Below are 23,305 nucleotides of genomic sequence, written 5' to 3'. Positions count from 1 at the left end.
ACATGGAGGCACAAGCCTCAGGCGCTGCTGTTTGCTTAATAATGATGATAAATGGTGACCTACCTCACAGTGTAATGTATTCCTATTCTCCTATGTGATTTCATAAATAGCCTGTCTTTGTTGTTTTTAAAGAGAAGTCTTTCCTGCTGTGAATTTGAAACGAATAGCCTAGCACTTGTGTAACAGTAGCATTGATCAGTCCCTCCACGCCGCACTCGGGTTTTAGATTTAATTTGATTGCGCTACAATGACAAACCACGCTGTAAAGATCCCCAAAATCACATTAGGCTCTTATTTGTTCCAGCAAATGTGCATTTTGTCTGAAGAAAGGGACACAAATCCAGCCACAGAGACACAATTAGTCCAGTCAAAGGTACTGAATTAGATCCAAACTAACATTTAAGGTCCACAATATCTTTTTATCAGTCAGCTTGTAGTTATGACCAATGGGAACGCTGCATGAAGACGTAATAGTTTGTCAAGTTTCCAGCCTTTTTTTCTTTTTTTTTTAGAATATTAATTTTACATGAAATATTTGAGCTTCGTGTCTCCGTACTTCTCACTGCTTGTTTTTGGGAGGAGCTCAATTTGGAAAAAAACAAACACGTTTCTGAGTCTAACATAGGAAGGTGAATCTGATTATAACCAAGAGAGATAAGTGACTAAGTAACTGTTTAACATGACAGATAATATATGATAATCTGTCAGGGAGATTTTGGTTGAAGGGTATCTATTCTTGAAAAGGAGCAGTTGACACTGGTGGTGGTGACGGCTGATGATTGGACTGAGACTGATGAAATGGAAGGGGGGAGTGGAAGATGGACATAAAAAACATATGAAAGAACAAGAGATACAGAAAGACAGCTGCAAGATGATAGGTGAACTCTAAAGGTGTGTCAAAGTGCCTTTGGATAGATGTGACAGGTGTGACGGACAGGTGTGACGGCTGTGATTGACAGTAGGGTATGAGAATAATCTCTGACTTAAAAGAGTGGTAGGTAAACGTATTTCTCTCCAACAAATGTTTGTGGGTAATGAACCAGTAGGTTTTGTGTTAATAAATAAAATGTGAAAAACAAATCCTGGTTTTCTCCTGACCCCATTGTTCCACAAAGATTTGTGAAAACACACCCAGTATTAACAGGATACCTAATCTCAGTGAGAACATAAGCTCTTCGGTGAAGGCAAAAACTAATAATAGATAATAGATCAAATTTAATATGAAGTAAAAAGCTAATGCAGTGTACTTTGTGTACAAGTAAATCAATAAAGCTACAGACTTTTGACTGAAATGAAAGTTTCAACAACCTCTTTATTGTTTCTTTGTCTGCTAAGCTAATAATAATAATGTTTTAGAATACCATTTTAAAGATCATTTTAAAAATACAACTTGTACCAAATTTAATATAAAAACTCACGCTTTCTTCTCTCTGTTGCTGGATGTAATTTTTCTACTGTTATCAACCTGAAGCAAAAGAAAATGCCATTTATTATTCTGATATATGTAAAGTCAAAACGCCTGCGATTCGGCTCTGGCTTATCAGGTAACACCTGACAGCCGACAGCCGAGCCGTAGGACAGCGATAAAGACTGGAATTCAGGTTGCCATGTTCTCTTATCCTTTTTTATCCTGAGGAACGACAGCAGCTACCATAGCATCACAAACGGAGTAATAATGATTGTCTTTGAGGTGACAGAAACACAATGAAAAACGCTCCGAATCAAACCAAACATCTCACCGTATTAGAAATAGCATTTGCATGAAATTATGACTCACAAAAGTGAAATTAATTAGTTTCTCGCCGACTCTCACACACGCTGCTGACTCTAAATGAGAAATATATGTGTTTTACACATCATTTATTTATTTTCTCCCATGTTGCTGCACGGTTATTGAGCTGACAAACTCAACCACAGAGATGACGCTCAGTGATGGAGGGATTCGTCTGAACAAGGACACTGGGCTGTCACAGGGAACAAACTCATATCCTTCCAGTGAGGGGACGGACTCACTGACGACACAATGTGACTTTGACATACTTCATAAAAGAGTTGACAAAAATGTTGCTTGGTGATTTAACCCACTTTGGACCTTGACGGGGTTTTAACAGTTTGACTTAACTTGCTGCATGTCCTTGATGAAATTCTTTGGGTTTATGAAACTGGACTAGTGAATGCTATTTTTGGTAGGCAGTCACATGATACCGTACGTGCATTCTATTGGCTGACAGCATCCGTAAGTGCGCTTCTATTCGTCAGTCTCGGACTTACGTGAGACATAAAAGTGCTTTAAACAGTCGATAAGAGTGTGGGAAAAGTTAATATAGATAGAAGGAGATTTAATATCAGCATTGGGAGGCTTCATAAACATTTAAATTATAAATAATAAGATAGTTTGTCATTATATCGCAGAATTCCTTATTCGCATGTGGTTCCTGGAACGCATTAACCACGAGTAACGTGGTTATCACGGCATCAGTTCTTTTTTTCTCTAATGTGACACAGTTGTGCTCATTTGAACTAAAATGTTTAGATTGTACTCATTGATAATTCATAAAGCCTCAGCTAAGAGAGCAGTTACAGGGAGGCAAACAACAGACAGCTGTGTTCTTAGATCCTAAACATAAAAAGAAATAAGGCGAGTCTATGGTTTTAGAGCGCTACACCGATCTGTATCAGCGCTGGTGGTGCCAGGCCATATTTGAAGGTGGGGTGGGACTGAAATAAGACACTGGATCACGAGACAGTGATGCATGGACAGTTTGATCAAAGGAAAACTAAGGTTGAGACCATTTGGCTGTTGCGGTTTTGATGAGTGCGGCCTCTCAGATAGCATCTCGACTTGTCGTTACGGAAGGTCGTTTTGGTGGTTAAATCTCTGAAAGGGCACTCAGCATCAGGGTCGGGTAACAGCGTACAGTACATATCTGCCCTGCTTTGCGTTCATTGAAATCAAGGCCCTACTCGCTTGGGGTCCATTCACGCTATAGCTGGAAGTGTCCCGATTCGGTTTTAACCCAAACCCTGAACGTAGCCCTTCCCGAACCCTAAAACCAACCCTAACCCCATCCCTAACCCTAATTCTATGGCTAACCGTCGCATCAGTTTTTGTACATGGTGTTGCTTTTTGCACTTTTAATCACAATCAGTTGGATTCAGATGATTTTTCTTTGAAAGGACCTCACAATCCTTTCATTTCTGCAGCTGGCTAGACTAACAGAGAAACATTAACATTTAAAAGCAAACAAACAAAAGTAGCTTTATTGGTGACTAGAGGAGAAAAGATACGAAAGGCTCGATCCAAGATCCCTTAGAAAAGAGTGACAGTGACATTTATTGCGTGTGGATATTTTGCCGAGCTGTCACATCCTTAAGTTGGTGATATGGATTACATTCTAGCGTGGATATGAACCGTCTTCCAAAAATAATCATTCATGAGGAGCAAATCAGAAGTGAGCATGAAAGGCCTGAGGAGTGAACTGAGCCACTTACAGTCCTTACGTCAGAATTTAGATTGTGACTCACACAGTGGAGAAGCTGTATCCTGCTGCGGGCTGGCCTATCATGATTTGATTAACAAGCAATCAGGACAATGCGCGAAAGCAGAACTCTTTTTATAGTTTAAAGTTCATACATCAACTTTAACATGACCCTGACAGCTGTCTTGTCGTGTTTATGAAGTGAAGTGAGGAGGATTTGTGGCAGATGCTTCACAGAGCGCCTGACAAAGACTGGGCAAACTCCCTTGTTTGGCGTGACAGGGTTGAGAGCTTCACTCCTCAGCTGTCACAAGGGAACATCTGTGTTTTGGCAAATGAGCGATGTTTGCTCGGCGATGGAGAAATCGGCTCCCTGCAGCCGTCCGAGGTGACAGTCTCTGTCACGGTCCAAGTAAAGAGTGAGATAGGGATGAAGGGGGGAGAGGGGGTAATCCCCGGTATTAAATCCTGCTGCAGAAACAGAGCAAGAAAGTCCAGCGTTTCACGGTTTAGCACCAACTCCCTCTGTCTGTCCTGCAATATCTGTGATACTGTGGATTACACACGTGCTTTGAGCATTTCAAGAGTGCATCTTTGTGCAATTGTGGAAAAGTAAAAATTCATCATCACACTTTTAAAATGATTATGGCCTAGACTGTTAAAGCATATTATGGTTTATTTGTAAAGCTGCTTAACAGGCAAAATATTCATGGAAAAATATACCAGAATATAATCCTTAAAGACTCTGAAACAAGAAAGAACTTCACTTTAGTCCCTGTAAACTTAAACTGTATTTTCTTCTCCATTTGTTGTGGAGATTAATAGATGTGTACAAATTAATACTGATTTTCACCTGTTAAATAAGGAACTCTTGTACCAATCAGGCATTCACAGTTCTTATGGTTGCTTAGTGTTAATTTCCTTCTGTTATTGTCAGCTGCTATTGAGACATCACCTCGCATCTATCCAGCAGCATCGCAACATTTTCACTGTTAGCCTATCTTGCTGCTATCTTTTTTAATATGACACTCTCTTTACCTGCATTTTATTCATGCTACTATTACCTTCACCCTTTATTCCATGTCCACCCAGTCTTCATTGATTCACTGACTATGTTAAGTGTTCACCCTCATTAGTCTAAGCAGAGTCATCGGCCGCCGCCACCAGTCTGTAGACCCCAATGAGCTTAATTATACAGCTGCTCTGGGCTGATGACCTTGGTTCAGAGATGACTTAACACTAAAGACTCTGTGACAGACAAATCAAAACGAGGAACAAGGGTTTCTTCATTCTGTCCGTCCTCATGAAATCTAACTTCAAGAGCTGTTTATGTAAACTTTGTGGCAACAGAACTCAAGGGAGGTTAATTGTAAGTGAGATGTGGTTAGAAAACCAATTCCAATGTCAATACATGCATGATTGCCACTTCATCAGATTGTCATTCCTTGACTTTAAATTCTGGTATATACAGGTTCGTATTATTCCTTAGTCCACAGAAATTATGGTAAATTCTAGAACACTGACAAAATTATTACATTCTGACAAAAGCCATTTGCAACATTTTGTAAATTGCATTTTCTGATTGTGAACCCTTGTCTTAAAAATGCATGGTTCTTGGACATCATAATACTATTTAAAATACATACATACATACATACAACAAAAGGATTTGCATTCTGTATGTATGATTTGCATACATGCAATCACCTTGAAAGTCTTTCTTAACAAGCCCAGAGCAGGTGGAAGAATTCCCTAGTTTTTTTCTCTTCTTTAAAAAACAGTTATAAATAGTCCAAGGACGACAGAGTCCTTCACTCACTAATGGATATTATTGTGGCTTTGTGTAAGCTCATCAGAGGAAGAAAATAAGTGACACAAATGGGGCAACAATGACAGCAGAGGTCAGAATCAAGATCAACTTGCAGTCCTTGATTTCACTTGTGTTCAGCATTGTTCTGCCAAATCAAATACGAAGCTATATTTCCTCCTGCATGTGGATACCATTATAAATGATGATGGCAGATAGCAGCTATCCTTTGCTATGATAATCTAAAACGTAAAGATGTTTGTCATGCTGAATTAGACATTCTTTCAAGTTGAATATTCTCTGATTAATCTTAGTCAGTTCACTGACGACTCATCTTTTCATGTACTGTCTGTTAGTTCCATCATCCTGGCTTCGACTCCTGTCAAGCAAACCCAGTTTAAACCTTTGTTAAGCCCTCGTCTGCCTGTGCGTCCAAACACAGGATGTGTAAACTCCATCTCTGTCCTGGAGAATGAAGGTTTATTTGTGCTGTAGTCTGTAACAGATAACCACGGTGATGTAATACTGCTTCACAACAAATGGTTTTATATGAAGTATGAATGGTATTGTCCTGGGACAGCATGGAGGCGCAGTGGGTGGCGCCGTCACCTCACAGCAAGGAGGTCCTTAGTTCACTTCCACCTGCATGTTCTGCTTGTGTCTGGGTGGGTTCTCTCCGGGTTCCCCCCACCTCCACAGTCATGCAACTTTGGTGAATTTGTACAATAAATTATGAATGTGAATTGGTGTCTGTCTCCCTATGAGGCCATTCAATGAAATGGCAGCTTGTCCAGGGTGTACCCTGCCTCCCACTTGTTGTCAGTTGAGATGGGCTCCAAACCTAACCTGTCACCCAGATTTGGATAACGTGGATTTTTCAGATTTTTCAGCTGCACAGCACAGACAGTAATATTAATTAATGGATCTGTGTATCTTATAGTAATTTAATATCCATCTTGGAACCAAATATGTATTAACACAAGAAAAAGAATGAAATTAAAATACAAAACAATGTTTTTTGTTTTGTTTTTTTTACTTTCAGAGACTGCCTACAAAACAACAGCACCAGATGCTAATGTCTGACTATCTGACTGCCAATGGAGAATACAACAGAATGAGATTGACAGAATGTTCAGTGTTCTCATGATAGAATGTTCAGGGTTCTAGTTTTATAATTTTCAATGTTCTAATGAGGGCGGCACGGTGGCGCAGTGGGTAGCGCTGTTGCTGCACAGCAAGGCATTTCCAGGGTCGAGTCCCGCTCTGTGTAGAGTTTGCATGTTCTCTCCGTGTCTGCGTGGGTTCTCTCCGGGTTATCCGACTTCCTCCCACCTCCAAAAAACATGCGCTTCAGATTAATTAGCCATTCCAAATTGCCCGTAGGAGTGAGTGTGTGTGTGTGTGCATGTTTGTCTCTGTGTAGCTCCGCGGTGCACTGGCGTCGCGCCCGGAGTTTCCCCCGCCTCATGCCCCATGCCAGCTGGGATAGGCTCCAGCTCCTCGTGACCCGCGCAAGCGGATGAAGCAGAAAATGAATGAATGTTCTAATGATATTCTATTCACATTTCTCATGGCAGAATGTTCAGTCATCTAATGATAGACTGCCCAGTGTTGACAAAGAGAAAATGATTTAGATACTGATTAAATATTTATTTGAATGACTCAAGAAACACAAATAAGATGTAAAATGTAAATACTTGTAGCAACTCATCTAATCACCAAAATCAAAATAAGAAAAAAAATTAATTAAAAAAGATTTAAATGACAAATATGAACTATTTTCATGAAGTGTTTGGGTCGAGTTAGCCAGTTGGAAGAAGAAGCTTTGGCATTATGGGCACTGATGATGTTCTGCGTGGCTTCACCCATTCATAATTATTATTATTATTATCTCTCATGACCTGAGTTTATAACCATATCCATATTGCAAAGCAAACACCTTTTGATTACACAGGATGCCTAAGTGATACTCATTTGAGAGGACGAGCCAGTGGAATGTCATTCCATGGTGTCCTCTGAATAACAGCATCACTTATTGAGCACAAAACAGTGAAAATGGTACCAAAACCTGATCTGGATCCACTGCAAAAAATCGACTGAGTGTCCAGAAATATAAATATGTTATATAAATATATAAATCTAGTCCACTGTTATTATATTATTATTATTATTATTATTATTATTATTATTATTATTATTATTATTATTATTATTATTATTATTATTATTATTATTATTATTATTATTATTATTATTATCAGTGCTTATCTGGTGCTTCTTGCACATGTAGCAAACTCAATAAAAATTATGTAAAAATTTCAGGACTTTCCATATTATTTTGCTCAATGAAATTTGATTTTCCTGTAAACATTAGTAATAAGACTGATGTGGGAAAAATGGTTCACAGGTGTTTAAATACTGGAACATTGATTTTCAATCACCCACAACTAAACACACATAATTGCACAATTCCATAATCTTTATGTGAGATCATTGAATTCATGTGTGACCATCTTAAGTCCAGTGTCTTTCTATTATGTATAATGTGGAATAAGGACAACCTGACTCAGTAACGTAGCTAGTATGCTAATGATTCCCCATATGGTCACCAGGAGCAGAAGACAGGGACACAGCAGATGGGACCATAACCTTAAAGGTTTTGATATACTGTTCAGTCTCACTGTCAGTACAGGAGAAACAAAATATTGGGGGAAGTGTTGAGCTCGGGGGTGTTCACCGTGTCTCTAGATAACAGTAAACCAAGTGTTATTTTTTTATCGACAGCAGTGAAGTGAAAGTAGACCCAGGGCAATGCAGCTTTTTGCCTGGTCAAAACTTTTCCAATTTGTTTTTTTTTTCTTCTTTTCAGTAGTTAACCCCCCCCCCCTCCCAAAAAAGACAAAAAATCCAAAAAAACAACAACTCAAAAACCTATTTTCTAAAATGGGCTGTGACTAATAATAATAATTTGACTTAGCCTTTCATTGTACTCGAACAGACACCAAGTAAAAGTGCAAATTGCATTTCCATTTTTAGGAAATCATCAGGAAGTCTGACTTGCTTTGTTCATAATAAATGTAAACACTGTTGGGTGGTGTAGTGAGGTGCAGCGACAGTTCCACTCCTGTACATCAGAGATAAGGTTAGCAGCCTTGTTGCAGGATGTAAATGCAACTGCTGCTTTAATGTACCTGAGAAGGAGAAGTTTCTGTGATTGATACCCGACTTGTTTTTCAGACGAACGTCAGAGAGTGTGTCCGCTCATGAAGGTCATACTTAGAGTGGAGTCTTTTGAAAGCAGACACACTCGGCTGCTGCAAATCTAATTTAGTTCACAGAGAGCAAAAGAGTGGGACACGATCAGTGTTTTTGGTCAGAAATATGGGTTCTTGCTTCATTTGGTTTTAAACAAATTCACTTTGTACTCTTGAAAGGAAATCCAATGATCTACACTGCAGGCTTATACACCTCACAACAGAGCCAACTCATAACAAAGGGATAAAAGTCCAATCTCTGGATAAATTTGAGCATGCAAATCCAGGAGAGCTACTGAGGTGACACCAGTGACAAGAATATGCATAATTTCTCAATGAAGGTGTTCGTCTGCATTTGAAAATATCCTGAAGTGCAGCACACAATCTACTGTAGGCAGGAAAACATTCTGTCTGCTAGCAAGAGGAGAAATAAAGCACTGCAGACAATCAGTAGATAATTACGCATTTCATTTAAGCTTCAGTTTATTAGTCTTTGTTTTTCATCTGCTATCCTCCAAACATCAATATGAACTTCATGTTTCATGCTTATGGCAATCATTACAGAATAAAATGCACAATCAAAACTCCACTGGAGAGTTTGAGTTGGTTTTTTTTTTCTTTTCAAAACACTAATTTGACTTTTGGTTATAACCCACAATATAATATCCCCAGTGGCAAAAACGTCCCCACTATATAAAGATGCATAAAATAAATGAATTTTACCTGCTTTAGGACACAAATGTAATTATTGCCCAGATAATTATCAATACAGATAAACTCAAGGGAATATTTAAAACGATTATGATTAGATAGCTCATTACATTTAAAGGAATATGTTTTACTTTTTGAGAATCATTCCTATTTTTAAATTTAGGACATGGATTTTACACTCCTCAATGATTTTCCTTGCTTGATTCTTTCAAATTCTAAGTCTCTTCCTGCAAGCTGCTGTAAAGTCACACAAGGTTCTGTGGTAGTTCTGTGTTTTGTCCGAAATGATAAATGTATCATCGTTCTGGGGGGACTTTTGAATTGAAACTATAAATTCTTACCTCATGCGTTCATGCTCAATTTCAACATCAACTAAACTGCTGCATGTTATTAAACACGTTTTTTGCATTCATTCAGTCTGTGCTGATCACATTAACAAATATTAACTTAATTATTTGACCATAATATTGCATTAATATTGTGTCATATTTCTAAATTGCAGATGCATTTTGGCTGAATCTCAGGGACATATATGTCACCCTGGGGACATTCCCCCCAAAACTATAATAATAATAATAATAATAATAATAATAATAATAATAATAATAATAATAATAATAATAATAATAATAATAATAATAATAATAATAATGCAAAAGTGCTGAGTGCAATCTGCAGACTAAGGTGTGGGTTGATGATGTGGACTGATTTGGACCTCTGTCAGTTAGCACAGTGCATCTTAAAATTAGGAGAAAGGGATTACATTTTCTGATGAAGTTCAAGTGTAACATCAAGCAACGTGGCAGCTGAACGGAAAGCTGTTCCATGAAATATTTTTATATAAATATGTTAGAATTTAGAACTGGAAACTGTTGCGTCAGTGGAGCGGCCCACCCCATCCCCCCGATTTGTAGCACTTTTTTTTGGTCTCTGCCCAAACCTGAACTTTAAGTTGCCAAATAGACTCAAACGGTAACTACTGCTCAGTGAGGCGTTCTGATGCTCCAGTGGCAACACTATCCATCACAGACCGCCCAACTAACACAGTGCTATCTCTCTTGCTCGCTCTTTCTCTCTGTCTTACACACACACACACACACACACACACACACACACACACACACACACACACACACGCACACACACACACACACACATGTTGGCAAACCAGCAGCTCCACATCTGTCACCCCTGAAGGTGAACGTTAACACCCAATGCTCCGACGACTGGCCCCGTGATGAGCTGGTGACCTGTGACTCACGAGGCGGATAAGCGGCTGTGGGCTCGGCGATCACGATCATTTCGTCCGCAAGAAATTGGATGGATGGATGTACGAATGCTCCAACTACAATCCCCTAGTCTCACCACAGCACGCCCTTAAAGTCCCCACTAAGCTGGAAATGTGACTTTATAGAGCCTCGCAGCAGTTTGTGGAAAACATAAATACTGAGTAGTTGATGAAGTTGTAGGCTAAGAAAGCATATTAACCAGACAAAAGTCGGGAGTTTATTGTTAGTGTGCTGACTCATATTAGCATAACAGCATTACCTAAGGATACAGTGTTGGAAGAAAACAGGACAAATGTGTGCGTACTTATTTTTATCCAACCTAACCCTTTTTTGGGTAAATTACTGTTGTTTGATAGTTTAATTTTCTACATGACATTGGAACATTATGAAAAATGTTACTCCAATGTCCTCCAATGGAATTTAAGAGTATTTCAATGAGTGTGCTTTAAAGCGTTAACATCCCTGCAGCAGATCTAGAAAGTGTTTCAGAATCAGGCCTCCAGCAAAGCTAATTTAGCACCATCTGCTTAAAAGGTTAGTTTGTGAAATATTAGCAGCTTTTACAAATGGGTGCAATGTTACCTATGGAGTAAAAGAATGAGCCATGGTCTGTGTTCATGTTAACTTGTTAGAATGAACAGATCTGACTTTAGAGTCATAAGGGGTGGTGCAATGAGAGTCGTTCTGGGTGTTTACCACCTAGTGGATGGGACTTAATTCTATAATTTAAATTGTTTAAATTGCCTTTTAAATCTTTGACATATGAATTTATAACCTCAGATGCTCTAGCCAAGCAAATGTGCTTTTTCTCTTAACTATTAAAATTAAAAGATTGGTTATTAACACATATTTTATCCGTATATCTGTGTCTCAATAATTACTGCCTCATCTCTGCTTTCGGAGTGCACTCTATACATGCAAATCCTGTCTGTGCTATTTTGACTCACCGCTCGGTTCTAATTCCTGTGTGACACGCCGAGAGATATGAAAAATCTGAGCAAAAGGTCATGTTCCCTTGCCAAAATAAACGTAATTAGACTAATAATCTGAGAACCCCAACGAGGTTTAGCCAATCTATATGTCAATGAGGCAGGCAGGAGGTGGTAAATAAGGCATAAACGCAGCTTGTAATATTGTATCCTCACGCCATACGATACCGTGCCTCTTCCAGTAATTACCGTACCGCTCCCCGTCTGAAATTTGATCGCTGTCTGTCAGTGATAACACACTGTGCCGGGTGGCTTATGCAGTGTGGTCTCAGCTCCACCACTTCATTAGGGAGAGGGAGTGCAGAGGAGCTCTGGATTAGCCACTGTGGCCCGCTCGCCTGCTTCCACTCGGCTGTAGAGCCTAAAGAGACTTACTGAAGCCTGCTGGGGCAGCAGAGGGTCTTCACCTCCTGCCCAGTGCCTCAACTGTAAGAGCCTTCTGTTGGAGGACAAGGAGGGAGGAGGTGCAGGGGAAGAAACGGGATTTGGAGACAGTGATTTTGCGCACAAGTGCAGCTGTAGTTTGTTTTGGGAAGCAGGAAGGAGGATAAGAGCCTTTATCTCCTCTAGATAAGAGCAAATACACATTCAGACAAGCTAAGTCGCAGAAAAGTTAAAGTGTGAGCTCGTGGAACAGCAACCTCTTCTCGTTGTGCTTCAGAAAACCTTCCAATCCCACTCAGGGCGGAATGGCGACTAATAAAGACGTTAAAAGACTGTTAATTAATGTAAGACGAAACAATCTCCGGTGATGAAATGCTAAACAACTTTTTAGGAATGCCTTGCCTGAAGGTGCAGTAACAAATTGTGAATTACGTCACCTCCTTACTGTGACCCTCCTCTTTCTTCCTCCCAGGATGAGTGAGCGATACGTGCACATCGGAAGAAAAGGAGCTCTGCTTGTAATGGTGCTTGTGATCAGTGTCTGGGAGATGACCGTACCAACAGAAGCTGCTACAGGTGAGCAAATTCAGACTGCCTCACATCATCCTGCTGCTGCATGGGCACTCCAGTACTTATGTGTTTCTAATAGGAACCTATATACTGAAAATTAGGAAGAAATTCCAATTATACGGTCAGAATTCTGACATTTATTCTGATGCAAAACACACGTTTTCAACTCTTGATAAATGGGAAATAAACTACAAGTTCAATGCTTACAAGTTTTTTCATTTAAGTGCATCCGAATATAATAAATCATAACAGTGGGTTGAGCTGTCGTTACAAAGCAAGTAGGTTCAATGTTCAACTCCTTTCTGTGTGGAATTTGGATGTTCTCTCTGTGTCTGGATGGGTTCTCTCCGGGTTCTCCGGCTTTTTTCCATCTCCAAAAACAGTGAATTGTCCATTGGTATGAATATGAGCCTGAATGTTTGTGTCTGTGTGTGGTCCTGCAGTGGGCTGGCGACTTGTCCAGGGTGTACCATACCTCTCAACAGTAACCAGCTGGGATAATTGATGACCCTTATTTCTGATAAGTGGCTGATGATGAGACAACCACAGTTGTCTAGTCTTCAAGAAGATGAATGAAAGAATGAATGAAAACAGAAAAGAAAAAAAATTCATTTTAGAAACTCTGCATACAGATCTAAAAGCAGCCTCATTGCAGCCATAATGATGAAGGAATAGTAGGAACTTCATCAATCCGATGTGGTACCAGTGTTTTAGTATTTCACTTGGACAGATGTTATCCTCCAGGACATAGATATGCTGTACAGTACAAACTCATTCACTATTGCATGAATACACAGAGTCTGAAACAACGCTGCAGTGACCATTGTGGAATTCAGCGTCGACATCGCAGCACAGACTGCTGTCACAGCATGAGCTGCTGCAACACATTTTGTTCCTCTTGCCTGTTAGATGACACCATCAGTCAAACTTCTCAAGCACGTTTTACCACAGGCACACCATAGCATTAAAAATGGTTCAAAGCCCAAATCTGTGGAGCTTATACAGTAGATGGTTATTTCTTGGAGATGTAGAGAACACATTGCATGTCTGTTTTTTTACTGGCTGAGTCAAATTCCTAATGACTACTAAAACGATATTTGACATATGGAGTCTGACTCCCCCATTGAGATGTAGACATAGAGAACTGAAGGCGGCTGCTGTTCATAGAATGAGAAAAAAAAAAGCACAGAAGCAGCAGAAATAAGAGGATTCAAGGTTTGGCTGCAGGCAGGAGTTCTCCTGCTATTAGTTGCTCCAGTCTTTCCACAAAGAGCAAAAAAAAATCAAGGTAAAGACACTTCCTAGTCCCACTGGCTCAAAGATGCAGAAGTTCTCCTTCAGACAAACAAAATGGTCTCTGTCCAAAAATACGTTACTTCTCTGTCCATCTGTTCACTTCGCTCCGTAGGAAGCGATTGAGCTTGTGGAAGCTTTGATGATGGCGCGATGCCTCAGCGCTCCATCAGCGACACAATGACCTGCTGCATGGAGAGAAGCAGGAGAAGGACAGGAATGCCGCCACGCCGGCTACCACTTCTATTGTGAGGTGTTTGGGAAGGAATTCCTCACTATGCAAGAATCACAAATAAAATGTCACAGCAGCGAATGGGGAGTAATTGGATTGAAACACTTATTTTGGAGGTATGAGTCAATCCCGTCTCCTCTCGCCTCATTAAAAGTGTTGTCGAGTCGTCACTAGTAAACCCGGAGAGATCAATTATGGCAACTCAGCAACATTACAAGTAGAGGCCAACCCCCATGTTTCATCACTGGGAGTCCCAATGACAATACACAACCTCAGGTAATTGGTGATGCAGGCGCTAGCTGCTGCCGGACAGGATGTCCATTTGTGAACAGGACAGAAATTGCCCATACCTCTCTTCTCTTCGTCGACCAATTAAACGGCACGGCACTTTAACGTTTGTGGCTTTGCGCTCATCTCGCTAGCAGGATGTAGATCAGAATAATCTTGCATACATTAAACTTCTTTGATAGTGTTGTGGCCATCGAAGCCTCCTAATTTCCCCTGGGTGTTATTTCTGATGCTGTAAATTTGTTATCATTCAAAGGATGACTTTGAACCCAGAACACATCTGAACTAGAAAAAGAAATGTTTGTTTTTTTTCCTCCCAGTGAACCAGAGAAGAGAACTGAACTTGCTCTCTGACAAGCAGGGTAAATGTAGCTCATTTAAGCGAGCAGGGAAGTTGACTTAATGCACATTTGAGACTTTTTGAAACATTCAGTTTGTGCCATCAAACATGCTTTTTTACTCTGACAGCTATTTAAATTCAGTTTATTCCTCTCTGATATGTGAAGAAAGGCTTACTTGCGCTGTCTTGTCAGACGGTGACACTGCAAAGAAAAGTGTGTCTTTCATTACGGCTGGAGTTTACAACACAAATATGTAAAGCCTCAGTGACTTTGTGCCATCTTGTATTGACCAGATGGAAGAAAGGAGTCAGACGGGGTTCGGTCCAAGGAAGACTCAGCTCACAGGTTGTTGGGACATCTGATTTATTTTCATTAGCATCTGTTGTAATCGATCCTTTGAGTTAGCTGCATTCTTCTCTTGTACATGCCCTCTACCAAATTCAACTTGTTCTTTCTCTCCACGTTGTTTTTTGTGTGTTTTTTTTCAGCTGTCGTGTTTGTCTTTGTGAAAGGCATGCAAACAGAATGTGTTTGTAATAAGGGGTGATAAAAGAATTTATGCTTATTACCTAAAAAAAAACCCCATCAAATTTAAGGCTACATTAAGCTGACACTTTTGAAATTTAAATCATGTTTTTGTTTACCTATATGGATGCTTATGTTAATTCTGTTTTTGATCAATGGTAACTAGAAAAAGTACAACAACAATTACCAAAACATTCTGAGCAACGCAGCCTCTCTGAGGACAAAGAAGCTTATGTTTAAACTCTGATCTTCTTGTCACACTAACATGAATCCTGCAGTGATTAATTTCAGGATCCTCAGCGGGAACCACTTAGCAATAATCAAATCACACAGGTTACTGAAAGGGGAACTTGAACAAGAGTGAAATTTATGTGACGGGTAATCATCATAGTGGGCATCAGATTAGGATGCCCACTGTGAATGAACCATTCCTAAATTTCCAGTGTGACTTCATTAGGAGGGTTTCTAGCCTGATCTATCTTGGAGGAGACCCTAAGTAGATCCAGAACTTTCTCGACTGTAATATCTTTCATCCCACCTCTGGTTCCTAAGGATGAACTGGAAAGTGTTGCTGGGAAGAGGGATGCCTGGAATACCCTGCTGCCATAGGAACCTGACTGGTTAAGACAAAGAAAATGGATGGATGGATGGATGGATGGATGGATGGATGGATGGATGGATGGTTGCTCCTCCGTTATTTTTAACATGTTGCGCTCACATGCATTTTCAGTTCATAGGTACCTTTATGACTGTTGTAAAAGGTGCACTGACGTATGACCTTGATGTCTGACATATGCATCAAACATTATTGCTTGCTCTGCACCTAAACTTTCTGTGCTTTGCAATAAAAATGATTCATATAATACATAAGCTTCCTGCCAAGAAAGGAAAACACTGTTTGCACCCATGAGAGAGCAGCAACAAACAGTCGGAGATGGAGCTGGATCCCCATGTTAAACATTACAATCAATCGACGCCTTGGTATTTATAGTTGCATGGAGATTGGCTCCCCGAGTTTGATTTGTTTTTGTGCTCTGACTAAAGTGTTTCCTCGTCTGTCACTCTGTTAAAACTGCTGCTGACAAAGCAGCAAATAGTTAGAGGGGAAAATCTGTTCATCACAATTAACATGTAGGTTTGCTCAGAGGGAATTACAGAACTCATCTTCAGAGATCCTTCCTCTGAATTAGAGTTGGTGTATTTGGCAACGCACACGATGCTGTGTGTAAAGCAAAACCCTGATTACATTATCTTCATTCACAACACAATAATACAAACTACGCATCATTTTCAGTTTCTTCTTGTCTGCAGATGTGAATGCATCAATGCTTCACTGGTTAATCAGGAGGAACCAGCTGGGACAAATGTTAGAAAATGTTACACAAAAAACATGACAGAAACATTAACTTTTACAATAAAGCAGGAAAACAATTCTTAAAACCGTGACAATTATCTACACTTTGAATTTGTGACTGAGGTGTGCGAGGGAATGAAATGTCAGTAATGAGAGATGAAGACAGATGTTACAGGACTTTGACATCAAGATAAGAGGGCAGGTAGAAGAAGATGATACCATATGTTTCAGGGGAAATTGCAATAGAAGAACAAAATGTCTCTTTTCTCAGAACAATAACTGAGTTCATTTCAGGCATATGTTTTATATTATCTTGTAAAATATGTATCTCATTTACTGAACAATGAGCCTGTCACTTAGATTAGCATCCGGGTCATTGACATTGATCTGTTCCCTGTCAACAAATAGCTGATATACTGAAGACATTTTTACTAATGCTTTATTTAAAAAAAAAAAATTATCAAAAAGATTAAAATGTTATTATTAGAATTTAAAAGATATAGAATGATATAATTCTGGCGTATTTTGTTTGAGATTTTTCGTATTTTTCTACATTAATGCATGGACAACTGTTAATCCACTCCATTCAAGTAAACACATGCTTTGCATTTGGTGTAATCATTGTAAACATAAGGTCAGTCTTGTTTTTGAGCTATAACATTGCATTATGGTCTGACCAGCTTTGATACGTGCTCAGCCACATTTTTTCTTTGGCAACAAACTTGATGTCAGCTGACTGGGTTTCTACAGCTTGCACAGCTGATGCAAACACTTACTATTTCAAAAACAATCTGTTGTAGACTTTTCCACTGGAGAACTGTTAGAAGAGGATTATTTGAGTTGCAGCAAGTCTGTGTATCGATGGGATCCAGGAGAATAGAGTGAATCATGTGTGAGATGCCCTCGAAATGTGATGGGAGCATAAAAAGTACCTGACTGCTGTGTCTGTATGGATTCACAGCATAAAACGGCAAGAAACATAATAATTAAAACACACATAAACATTGTTTCCCTTGTTATTTAGTTGAAGAGCCTCTTCACTGTACATGATCTCTTAGACCTGCAGGCAAACTAATGGAAAGTGCCTGAGGGCGTGATTTTTGTACATGAAAATGCCGCTTAGAATTTTTTTTTAGTGCAACTTCATGTTTAAACCAACTTTCAAAGCAGGGGAAACCAAATCCTACAGGAAATCCTCCATTAGGGTTATTTATTGATGCTGTTAAAAATGGATGAAAATGGCATTTTTTTTGTATTTTACATATAGCATAAATTACTCGATCAAATCATTCCGACAATTATACAACATCAAACTGACAGCAGGAGGGAATGAGATGCAATTTAGAGGCAAATAATCATCACAAAATGAAAGGGGTTGAAACCAACCAATGAAAACGAGCAAATTAATTGAGAATTTAGAAAATTGTTGTCACATTTTATTTTCGGCACGTCACAAACAATTCAGCATTCTGTGTCCAAACTTTCAACACGCAACACACAGTTGCTGAAGTGTTGCCTTTTGTTATTTAGGAATTTTGATCATTTGTAATTGTCTTGTTTCTATAGTTGGAATTAGGAAACATGGAAACAAAAGTTATATTAATGTACAGTATGTATCTCTCATATACTGGAGTGCTGTTCTTTGACATTGTAAGAATTTTAAACATTTAGTTGAATTTGTTTTTGAGTTTGTGTACTCATTCCTTCACCCTTTTGAAGATGAGATTACCAGAATCTTATCTTTAGTCACTTATTTGAGTCCAGGTCACCTGACATCAGGCGTGAGGCGGGATATACCCTGGATGAATCACCAGTTTGTCATGGGGCAAGACATAGACAAGCAAAAATTCACTCTCACGGCCGTCAATTTAGAGTTGCTAATTCTAAGCTGCTTGATTTTGAAGGTGGGAAGAAGCTGGAGAACCTGGAGAGAATCCATACAGACATGGAGAGAACATACAAACTCTGCACGGAAAGGCCCCAGATGGAATTGAACCAAGAACCTTCTTCCGTTGAGGCCACAATTATGCCTGAGTTTAAGTATCAAACATCTCTGAAATATAGATCTAACAAAATTACAATTTAGTGGAAGAACTTAGTGTCTAACTGTTCTTCAGTGAAAAGCTCCCCTGGTAGGGGAAATAGAATTCTTCATGCTTATTTGTTTTTGGTGTTTTTGCGGCCAGGAAACATGAGCAGAGACAAAAAAAAAAAAAGAAGTAAGGCTATGCAACAGCAGGAACCAAACTGCAGCCATATGTTATGTTGCACACCAGGAAAACAGAACGCTTCTGACGACTGCTATTTAAATTTCACGGCGTCACGCTTGTCTTATGAAACTTGAAAGACACAAATCTTCAAAACTGAACAGCTGCAGTAGCAGCGTGTCCAAGGCCGGAGGGATCCTCTTTGAGAAGGTGGCCCGCGCAGCAGGTTTAAAGCTGGACTGTGGTCGGACTGACTGATTCTCCAGCGAAACGCTTTTCTCTGTATCTGCTGGCAGAGGAAGCTGAGTAGGCGTCCATGCAGAACTACAAATCCAGCCAGACAAACCACAGCCTCTCAGTGTGAAGCATGTCCTTCAGAGAAATGCTGGCAGCACTTCTTTCGTTCTAAAGCAGCTCAGCTCGGCTTGTTGTGTTTGTCTTTCATATCTTCTCTTGTTTGGGGCAAAACACAAGTAAGCGTCTCACTACTTTTGGATGACGACCCGCATTACTTTTGATGCACGAGTCCTTTTTCTACCTGCTGTTCACTTTTATACTCTAGCGGCAGCTATCAGCGAAGTCGTCGACTCAATCCAATCACAGACAGTAAGTGAGCCAAACACTGTAGGAGAAAAACACGTTTGATGCAAGCGATATTAGATTCCCTGCTAATTTTTATAAATCATGTTTTTTTTGGTGTTTTTTTTAGAGTTCTAAATTTAAATAAACCCTGGAGGTAACGTGACATTCAACCGTCGCTCAACATCTTTTGTAGATTTAATATCATGCAGTCACAGCAGAGCAGCTGATTCCATCACAGTTAGTCTCAGTAGCTGCTTGTTCCAGCAGCTGGAGAGTGTTGCTGTCCACTGATAGAAGAGAAATCCTAATTAACTGGCTTTGGTTGAGCTGCTACAGTACAGACAGTTAGGAGCAGTTTAATACACTCATTTCAGATTTACTGTTTACGGCGGCAGTGATTCTGTGCAGAAGGACACCTCAGGAAAATGTCACATGCAATTAAAAGAGAATAGAGCAGCTTGGGCTCTAAATAATTTAGACGATGGAGCATGATCTAGAAATTGTCTCTTACTGCTGCAGCACTGCACTTTCCTTATCGCACATCTGAATGTTCTTAACGGCTGCTGCTCAGTGTGTTAAACTCAAAGAGAGATCAGTTCCAATCATTGCCGCCTCGTACTTGAGTTATTAATTAGTTCAATGGGTACCTTTGTAATTTCAGTACACTGATCTTCTTCTTAATGGTGTTTCCATTCACAGCTCCTCATTTTGATGATGCCACCACATGTGAGAATAAAGATCTACATGTGAAAATCATTAGCTCCTGCGCTTTGTGTGTTATTGCTGTTGTCAACTGCTTCTCCAATCAATTTTGTTGCAGTAAATGCCACATTATAGTGTTTGACTTGTATTTGCACAAATACCGAGACAAGCTGAGACAAAATCTAGACAGCTTGTGGCTAGCAGCTACTCAAATTATTTAATTATGTATAACACAAAGCCTCAACACTGTTTTAAACAAGCAAGTTTTACAAATTCACCCCATTTTTAAGAATGGAGAAATTATCTCTGGAGTCCAGACCAAACCAAACACCCTTGTTTTCTCCGGTCTCCTGCCTTTGAACAGGAAATTGATCTCCATCCTGAAGGACGTATCAATTCCTAAAAATGCACCTCGAATCAAAGGACCTTTGAGCTGCTGGTTTACGATACGGTCAATGGACAAAAAAAAATGCTATTTGTGGAGGAGCAGGTCTGCCAGAAGTGCTATGACCACAGACACACTGGAGGATTTGTGGAAGAGTTATCGGCAACTGAGGCATACGAGGTGCGACACTGTTAGAATATAAAAGAAAACACAGCAGGAGAGACTGTAATGTATTCATGTAGTTATTTAAAATGATCAAACATGTGATCGGTGCATCATCTCCTGAGATGCTGCTCTACCTACTCCTTAATGACATCTTAGCGTTGTAGTATTTATAGCAGGTTGTCATGAATTCTTTTACAGTCTTCCAACACAGATCATAAAAATACAGTGATGCATTCCAACTAAACTTTGGACAGATGATCCCTAAAGATGGTTTCTCAAAAGAAGGGATGTTTCATTTCATTTGTGGGGGTTGGGATGTAATAGCAGGAGGTAAGGAAAGAAACTGAAGATGTACCAACCAGACTGCATCATTTAGGCAGGGAAATTTACAATGCAATTACTTTTGTTGCTTGAGGCGCGTCAGGATATCTCCGTTTTATTTTCTATCCATCTTATAAAGCAAAGACAGGAGTGAGATGTACTTTAAAAGTCAGCGTATGTCTGTAAATGAATGTAACCACTGCTGTGATGCATCTGGACTCTCTGATATTTTCTTTCTCATCATCTCTGCAGCACAGCACCATGTCCGGACAGGCACCTGTGAAGTGGTGGCGCTGCATCGCTGCTGCAACAAGAACAAAATCGAGGAGCGGTCGCAAACTGTCAAGTGCTCCTGCTTTCCTGGGCAAGTGGCTGGCACCACTAGAGCCGCCCCATCATGTGTAGATGGTACGCTCCGCCGGGTAGATGTTTTAACATTTCAGGCACGGACCAGCAAATACACATTCAATTCAATTCCCAAGAAATTATACTGAGGACAAAACAACTCTATTCAAAATATTGTCATTTCAATTCATTCTGTGTGTTTCAAAAATGAAATTAGTAATAGTCTTAATTCAATTTTCAAAATGTAATTGCTGACACATGGAGTGAATAGAGAATCAATCGAGTTTTGCCTGGTGAAATTACATTGCAGTCTGTGGTGATGTCAACAACCATGGCAGGTGGGAGGTGGGAACATCTGGCTTTCATCCATACCCTTCAGTACTGCAACAGCAAACAGAAGAAATCAAAGACTGTGTTTAAACTTGTATATGTCATATCTAACCATGATATATACTTTTTGACCAATCAATCAATCCATCGATCAATCAATCAAGTTTTATAAAGCGCTTCATTATGGAAACAGACATTTCAAAGTACTTTAACAGCCAGAAAAACCCGACAGAACCCTTCAGATCGAGGATAAGAGACAGCGGCAGGGAAAAATTCCCTCATTGAGGAAGAAATTCCGGGCAGGACCCAGACTCTTTTAAGTGGCCATCCGCCTTGACCGGTTGGGGGGGGGGAGAAAAACAACGAAGGTAAGGACAGGGACAGTGCTTCAATATCTACTCCTATAAAAAAATAAAACTGTATTAGTAAAAAAACAAAAAAAAACAAAACAGCTATTTTTGTGCAAAGATGTGGTGATAACTGCTCTCAGCAGTTTAATTAAATTTGATTGAAATATTTATATTGTGCTTTGCGGTTTTAATTAAGCTGCTGATTATTTTGTGAATTGTTTTGGGGTTTTTTTTTATACAAAACATCAAAAAGATTAAAATGTTCACAGTTTGCATCACTTTGTGGCTGGAGATGTGATGAAGAATCGACAGCTCAGTCACTTTAATTACTTTCACATTTTACACTGGATAAGAACACATAAACAGCTTACGTTCCAGTAATTAGCTTCACTGCTAACCTGCTAAATGGACATCTCTGATTCGTGCATGGGGGGGAAAAAGGTCTGCAGCAGTTAACAAAAGCATAATGCTAATATTTTGCTCACTATCCATCTGATGATGCCCCTTTGCTGCTGAATTCAGGAACTTGGCAAAGAAGCTCCTGAAGGTTTTTTTTTAAAAAATTACCCAGAAATGTAAAACTGTCCACTGCAAAGTCAAAGACTGTAGAGTTGATGACCCAGAGGACCTGTTAGCATGCTAGTGTGTCAGACCCCTGACTTGGGTGAACAGGCTGTTTCACATTCGTCTTAAAAGCGCAGGTTTCTGGCAAACTTTGGACCCAATCGTGTTTGACCTATTCGTTGACATTTTAGTATTGACATTTTCTGCAAATTAGTGCTGTGAGTCATTGGCCTCAGTTTAAAGCTCCGTTATCTCTGCAAAAGAAAAAAAAAAAAAAGAAGAAGATCAGCACTTAACCTTTTAATTATTCTTTCTTCTGCAACCGGGGATTACCTTTAGTTCCACTCTGTGTGAGACAATCCGCTCTTTATATGAAGATTAATGAAGCACCAGACTGAATTGGGTGACTCAAAGCTGGCCACACAAAATACTGGCTCAGTTCTTGATAGAATCCTAACAGACATTCAGTGGCTGCTTTCGAAACAAAATATCATGAAGGATGAAGGCGGTTGCTGGTAGTATACGTGATCATTAGCAAGTCAGTAAGCTGTGAACAAGTACAGAAAAAACAATTTTAACTAACCACCAGTAACTAACTGACTGACTGACTGACCAACCTGTTCCAGATTCCTCTGCAGGAATCAAACCATCAACATCTGCTGTAGTTCTTCAGACTGTGTTGGTTCAGGGATTGGTTGCCGGTCTGCGTTCATCAGTTTGGTGTGACAGTAACTCATCCGTAATAATTCAAAATTGACTGCATTAATTTTATTGCGTCCCACTTCAAAGCGGCGATGTATTGTAATTGTCGGCGTTTGTGTGTTTGTCCGTTAGTCTG

General features: G+C 39.7%; 1 protein-coding gene across 1 annotated transcript in view; it reads left to right on the top strand.

The window, feature by feature from the left end:
• Positions 1–23,305, top strand: part of LOC137589195 (chemokine-like protein TAFA-2) — a 53,886-nt gene that overhangs the window by 22,025 nt on the left and 8,556 nt on the right. Inside the window, exons 2-3 of the mRNA XM_068306766.1 lie at positions 12,386–12,489; positions 21,131–21,286. Of these exons, the coding sequence (XP_068162867.1) occupies positions 12,387–12,489; positions 21,131–21,286 (259 nt within the window). The 5' untranslated portion in view covers position 12,386. The remainder of the gene's footprint in view (positions 1–12,385; positions 12,490–21,130; positions 21,287–23,305) is intronic.

The sequence above is a fragment of the Antennarius striatus genome, chromosome 22 (assembly GCF_040054535.1).
Source record: "Antennarius striatus isolate MH-2024 chromosome 22, ASM4005453v1, whole genome shotgun sequence".
Taxonomy (NCBI): Eukaryota; Metazoa; Chordata; class Actinopteri; order Lophiiformes; family Antennariidae; genus Antennarius; species Antennarius striatus.
Note: the sequence above shows the minus strand (reverse complement) of the source record. Positions and strands in the feature narration are given on the sequence as shown.